Source organism: Babylonia areolata, chromosome 8 (assembly GCF_041734735.1).
Source record: "Babylonia areolata isolate BAREFJ2019XMU chromosome 8, ASM4173473v1, whole genome shotgun sequence".
Lineage (NCBI taxonomy): Eukaryota > Metazoa > Mollusca > Gastropoda > Neogastropoda > Buccinidae > Babylonia > Babylonia areolata.
The window spans coordinates 1,661,700-1,669,199 of record NC_134883.1 but is presented as its reverse complement, the minus strand read 5'-3'; the positions used below and the strand labels follow the sequence as shown (position 1 = coordinate 1,669,199).

At 38.9% G+C, this 7,500-nt stretch overlaps 1 protein-coding gene across 1 annotated transcript in view; it reads right to left on the bottom strand.

The window, feature by feature from the left end:
* The window catches only part of LOC143284996 (protein Wnt-7b-like), a 57,703-nt gene that overhangs the window by 24,932 nt on the left and 25,271 nt on the right, over positions 1 to 7,500 (bottom strand). The window contains exon 2 of the mRNA XM_076592161.1: positions 4,220 to 4,449. Within this exon, the coding sequence (XP_076448276.1) occupies positions 4,220 to 4,449 (230 nt within the window). The remainder of the gene's footprint in view (positions 1 to 4,219; positions 4,450 to 7,500) is intronic.

The following is a 7,500-nucleotide window of genomic DNA, read 5'->3' as shown; positions in this document are numbered from 1 at the left end:
AGATAGAGAGAGAGAGAGAGAGAGAGAGAGAGAGAGAGAGAGAGAGAGAGAGAGAGACAGAGAGACAGAGAGACAGAGAGAGAGAGAACAGCAACTACAAACTGCAGATATGAACAATCACACACACACACACACACACACACACACACACACACACACACACACACACACACACACACACATTAATTTACCCCGTTTTCGGGAGTGGGTGGATGGTTTGTGCGCGCTTTTTGTTTAAATGTTGATTTAATTAAAGCCGATGTGCGAGAAATGTAACTCGCGTATGCACTTGATCTCTGCTTCATTCACTTGCGCAGTTAAGGCAGCAACAGGTTTGCACAAAATGCTGACATGGAAAACCGAAAAGAAAAAAATAATCTTACGAGGTCTATTCACTTGGATCACGATCAGTTGGTGGGGTTTCTGCAAAGTATCTATTCGATATGTTTAAGAGATTGAAGAGATTGAAACAACAACAACAACAATGACAACAAAACCACCAAAACATTTCGTCTTATTCTTTTTAGATCTCAAAACTAATACTATGCTTTATTAATGGAGTGCAGTTCAGAAGGGTATCACAATGTAATGTTTATATCAATGTTTATTTTTCCATACTGCATGAACGATCTACCTGGCATCCCCTCGGTACTTTGATAATCATCATGGTCCTCCGGAGTACATTGTGCGACATTAATCACAATTACTCTTTTGATAGATTAAAAAATTGAAAAGTAAAAACAGTTACAACCTTTCGTTAAATTTCACTTTCATGTTCATTTTAAAACATTTACTACTATTTTTTCATATTACTTAATATCATGAACATCCAATCGTCAGCATACATGACAGTGTTTTACAAATATTGTTATTTTTCCTTTCGATTCGAATGAATAAGTTATAATTTGGCCGACATAAAATTAGCATTTGCGCGTGCTCGCATTGCTACGTACTGCCATGCAGACTATGCGCATAATTAAGAACTAAATTGTTTTCGGTTATTATCTATTCTTGCTGACTTTCTGGTTTAAAACGAAGTAAACAGAACACAACATAACCCGCATCTCTACGGCCTTATAAACAACAGCGTTAAAGCATTGATATTTGATATATTTTCTGTAAAACGTCCACCACCATTAGGTCTATGGCCTTGTAACTGACAGCATTTCAACAATGATATTTGATATAATAATCAAAGTTTCTTTCCTGGTGTTTAAAAAAAAATATTACTCTTTTATTCATGATCATCGAAGGGACACTTTGCCAAATTGAAAAGCGGTTTCAAACGGCTTGAAATGCTGGCCATGCATCGCTTCTTGCTGAATGGAGTAGTTCAACCCAGGTCCGTGTCACTGTGAACTGATAATTCATCAGTGTTATTAACGCAGTCCATATTTTTTTCCTTCCCCCACAAGCGGATGCATGGGAGTTTTTGCCCCTCCCTGTTCAGTTCTTGGGAAAGGGACAATCAATCATAGTTTAAAAACAAACGTGCGTCTACGCGCTCCAGTCTGTGTGTGTGTGTGTGTGTGTGTGTGTGTGTGTGTGTGTGTGTGTGTGTTGTGTGGGTGGGGGAGGAGGGGGCGCGTGCTCACACACACACACACGAATGCATACACAGACACACACGCACACACACGCACACACACACACACACACACACACACACACACACACACACACACACACGCTGATTGCCAAATATTGCTGTAGATGATTTCTGAAGTTTAGGAAGAGTAGAGAGGAGATGACAAAGGGTCTCCAACCATCCCTCCATGTCCCAACACGACACTGCAAAGTTCGCGTCAGAAGGATTATTAAAAAAAAAGAAAAATAATCTAAAAAGGAAAATGCACCAGACATTTCTCTGAGAGCAAGGCACGATCAAATGGGAATTGGGCTGAGAAGAATAAACCAAACCAAACCAAACAAACAAAAAAGAGGAAAAAGAAAAGACATACCATATAACCGTAATTCTAACCTCTGATAAGCACAAATCGGACTGTTGGTGGTCAGATTCGGACTGAATTCAAAGAAAAAAATGGCTGAATAATGACGCGCGCAACAGCCGAGTGGTTATTCCACTGGGCTTTCAATCTGAGGGTCACAGGTTCGAATCTTGATCACAGCGTCTTGTGGCTTAAAAAGCAGAAGAGTATTTTTTGTGTTTTTATCCGATCTCCGAGGTAGAAAGATGTGCAGATCTGTTAGTGCTTGAACCCAGTCCGTGTGCATTATATCTGCAGATGATCAAAATGCACACGTTAACCCTTTCACCGCCAAGCTCGCATTTATGCACAGGCGTGGTAGAGGACCCATGTCACTGAAAGGTGACCATTCATTGGTCTGTTATCCATGAACCTACTGCTCTTAATGTTCGGTGGTAGGATAGGCCATATTTTCTATACATCGCAGGGGGAAAAAGGGGAGAAAAGTGGATCACGGTGGTATTTTGTAAGCTTACAATTGATTTTTTATCTTCGATTTTTTCCAATAACACTCCAATCGATTTGTTTTTTGTTTTTTTTTTGTTGTTGTTGTTGTTCTCCCTTCGGATATTTACAATTGTTTAAACTGAAAAGAATAATAATTACTTATAAAAAGGAATTTTTAAATTAAAAAAAAAATTGAAGCATTACATTGAAGAGGAAGTAGTTATGAATCGGTTACACCACTAGTCGTTTATTTGATTACAATCAATTGCATTTCATCATGCGTTTTCTGAATAATTGTCATTGATTGTGTGTGTGTTGGGTTCTTTTTCTTTTCTTTTTTTTATCCCTTCTTCTTCATGTTCAAATGAGTTTATTTTTGAGTCCCTTGTGTGTGAGAAACTGCATGTGCGGGTGATACATGCACACCCAATAGGCGTCTCATGGGACACAGGTTCCACACGAGGCTCCATGTTTGTTAGCCATGGAATGGTTAAAAAAGTAGTAGTAGTAGTAGTAGTAGTAGTAGTAGTAGTAGTAGATGTAGTAGTAGTAGAAGTAGTAGTAGTAAAAGAAGAAGGTGGAGGAGGAGGAGGAGGAGAAGTAGTAGTAGTACAAGAAGAAGTGGTAGCAGTAATGCAGCAGCAGCAGCAGCAGTAGTAGTAGTAGTAGTAGTAGTAGTAGTAGTAGTAGCCGTAGTCGTAGTCGTAGAAGAAGAAGAAAAAAAGAACAACAAAAAGAAAAGAAAAAGAAAAGAAGAACAAGAAGAAGAACAACAACAACAACAAATTGTTGTTGTAGTAGTAGTAGTAGTAGTAGAACAGAAAAAACAAGAAGAACAAGAAGAAAGAGTGAGGAGACTTACCAACCATCCTCTCGTAGCCAAACATGGAACGGTAAAGGTTCGGGTTGGAGTAGTAGCAGTAGCAGTAGTAGTAGTAGTAGTAGTAGTAGCAGCAGCAGCAGCAGTAGTAGTAGAAGCAGTAGCAGCAGCAGTAGTAGAAGCAGTAGCAGCAGCAGCAGCAGCAGTGGTAGTAGTAGTAGTAGTAGTAGTAGTAGTAGTAGTAGTAGTAGTAGCAGCAGCAGCAGCAGTAGTAGTAGAAGCAGCAGCAGCAGCAGTAGTAGAAGCAGTAGCAGCAGCAGTAGTAGAAGCAGTAGCAGCAGCAGCAGCAGCAGTGGTAGTAGTAGTAGTAGTAGTAGTAGTAGTAGAAAGAGAACAAGAAGAAGAACAAGAAGAACAACAACAAGATGAAGAACAAAAAGAACAAGAAGAAGGGAGGAGGAGGAGAAGGAGAAGAAGGAAGAGGAGGAGGGGGAGGAGGAGGAGGAGAAGAAGAAGAAGGAAGAGGAGGATGAGGAGGGGGAGGAGGAAGAAGAGGAAGGAAGGGGAGGAGGAGGAGAAGAAGCAGAAGGAGGGGGAGGAGGAGGAGGAGGAGGAGAAGAAGAAGAAAGAAGAAGAAAAAGAAGGAAGAGGAGGATGAGGAGGGGGGGGAGGAAGAAGAAGATGAAGAAGGAGGAAGAGAAGAAGAAGAAGGAGGAGGAGGAGAAGAAGAAGAAGAAGAAGAACAACAACAACAACAAGACCAAGAAGAAGAAGAAGAAGGAGAACAACAACAACAACAGGACCAAGAAAAAGAAACAGAAGAAGAAGAACAACAACAGCAACAACAACAACAAGACCAAGAAGAAGAAGAGGAAGAAGAAGAACAACAACAAGACAAGAAGAAGAACAACAACAACAATAACAACAACAACAACAGCAACACAGAACAGCCAGAAGACCTCACCAGGCATCCTCTCGTAGCCGAACATGGAGCGGTAAGGACCCGGGTTGGAGCAGTTCCAGCGCCTGTGCCTCACCTGGAACTGACACTCGGCCAACCCTAGTCTGGCCCCTTCCCCGATGGCCACGATGGCCTCTGGCCGACTCCGACAGATGGCGCGCTGCCTGGGGGCCAGGCCGGGGATCTTGTTGCAGATGATGTTGGCGCCGAGAGCTACCACAGAGGAGAGGGCCCTGCCAGCAAAACCACACAGGGTTTTTGTGCTTTTTGGGGGTGTTTTTTTTTTTTTCATAGTTTTCGGTTTAAAGTCTCTGGTCTCAGTTTCTAGTTTCTCAATTGAGGCGTCGTTGCGTTCAGATAAATCAAGATACACTACACTACACTATACTACGCTACACTACACTACAGCACACTACACTGCACTACACTGCACTTCAGAACACCACACCACACCACACCACACCACACTGCACTACACTACACTACACAACACAACACAACACTACACTACACTACGCTGCACCGCACTACACTACACCACACCACACCACATAACACCGCACCGCACCGCACCGCACCGCACTACACTACACTACACTACACTGCACTACACTACAGAACACGCCACCACACCACACCACACCACGCCACACCACACCACACCGCACCGCACCGCACCGCACCGCACCGCACCGCACTACACTACACTACACCACACCACACTACACTGCACTGCACTACACAACACTGCACTATACTACACTACACTACAATACACTACACTACCCTACACTACACTGCACTACACTACACCACACTAAACCGCATCACACTACACTACACTACACCATATCACACTACACTACACTACACTACACTCACTACACTGCACTACACTACACTACACTACACTACACTACACTACACTATATAATTTGTATGCTGGGAAGATGCCTGGCCAAGCAGCATAGCAACGCGTTTCGTCAGGTCTCCACTGCATGTATACAATCATTAACAATTTCTCTCTCTCTCAATAAATTAATTAATAATGAATTAATCAATTATTGATCAATTAACCAAAATAGTAAATAAAAACACACAAAAATACGATAAAGTAAATAAAGAAACAAATATATAATGAATAAAACATTAAAATAATATTATATTGATCATGATATAAATCACTATAATGATAATATTGACAAATAATTAAATAAATAAACAAATAAATAAATAAACACACACATACATACAGACACACACACACATACATGAACACAGACACAACCACATGCTCTGCATTCCCAGACCAAGAAACAACCTTTTCAAATCCAGCTATCTATATTCTGGTGGAAATTTATGCAATAATCTTTCAAATCACTCTAAAAACATCGTGAATAAGAACGTGTTTGAGAAAAATCACCTTATTGAAAATGATTAAAAGTAAAACAATTCTTGATCTATTAGTTTAATACTTCTTTTATTAATTTATAAATTTTTGTATATGCTTGTGTTGGCAAGGATTTTGTAGTATATGAGGGAATATGTACAACTGAATGGGATGGGCATAGTGTATTTATATCCGAGCATTTGTGTTCAGTTGTGTGTGTGTGTGTGTGTGTGTGAAATAGAAATGCAATAAAATTTGTGTATTTCATTATCACAATGTTCTTGTATATATAATTCATTTTGTTTGTTCTTGTTGCTTTTCATTTGCTTGTTTCTTCTCTCTCTCTCTCTCTCTCTCTCCTGGTTTTGTTTGTTTGTTTTGTTTGGTTTTCTTCTTGTTTTTTTTTTTTTTACTCACTTGTGTAAACAAAGTGAATCTATGTTTTAACCCGGTGTTCAGTTGTGTGTGTGTGTGTGTGTGTGTGTGTGCGTGGTAAACTTTAACATTGCTATTTTCTCTGCAAATACTTTGTCAGTTGACAGCAGATTAGGCATAAAATAAGGAAAAATTCAGTTTTTTCTAGTCATCTTGTTTAAAACAACATTACACCTCTGGGATGGGCACCAAAAAATAAAAATAAAAATAAAAAAGAAGCCAAATTATATGCAAACTGCATTTACTGTTATATATATATATATATATATATATATATATATATATATATATATATATATTTATTTATTTATTTATTTATTTATTTATTTATTTTTTTAATTCTCTAAACTTGGCACTTTGATCTGATATTCTGACACAACAAGAGCAGTCATTTTTACCATTTTTTGTTCAAACAGGAACTTCTTTTGCTGAGCATGGAAGTTATATTTATTTGCAAACGTTCTAGGTGCAGATAGTAAAAAAAGGGAAATTAATCTGTAATTAATGCTAGGGGACTTAATTTGCTTTAAACTGATCTTTCTCATCTTAAACATTACATTTTGAAATTGTACTCAATACATAAAAAGCTTGTGTGTTTTAATCTCAGTGTACAGGGCTTTCACTATGTTCATTCGCCCAAGTGGTCTTTTTCGGAAAATAATAAAATCAGTACGAGTAGATTTTATAGATCTATTGGCTGAGCCCTGAAGGTCAAGGGCAAAAATCAATTGCGTACACATATTTATACACATTCAAAGCGCGTGCTCATATTCTTCGCGAACGCGAACGACGCCATTTTGTTTCAAGTTGTTGACCTGCCCGTTCAATCCTATATTCAATCGACAATACACGATAACATGTGATGGAAAGTTGGAGAAGGAGACCGTTAAATATTTATTCAGAGAAAGATTTGTGAACGCCTCATCACTTACTGGATTATGCCCCAAACTGCCATAAAAATATCCACAGAATCAGTCGGAATTCACAGTTAAAAATAATAAACCAAGTGAGTTAATACCCTTGAATTGATGATAAAAATTTCCAGTATTGACTTTTCTCAAAATGAAGTCCTTTTCACTTCATAAGACGTTTAGAAGTACTTGTACTTGACTCTACGTGTTATCAGTTTAACAAAATACTCAATTTTCATATCAACTTTAAAACTATAAAACTAGAATGAACATAAAAGAGAAATTGAATCGACCGTGTCAACCGGATGTAACTACCTAAACTTGTACATCTGTCTAGATCCAGAGAAAACGGCTAAATGTTGCAGTGTGATTGCGGCGATAGCCACGTCTCCTTTACCGCGGACTTAAAAAGAATTTTAAATTGCCCTTAGAGATTTTTTGAATGCCCAAGACACACCAGAATAATATGATTTAAACAGCGTTCTCACCGCGAATACCGCAATCGATTTATCGCCCTTTAAAAAAACATGTTTAAATATTAAATTTTT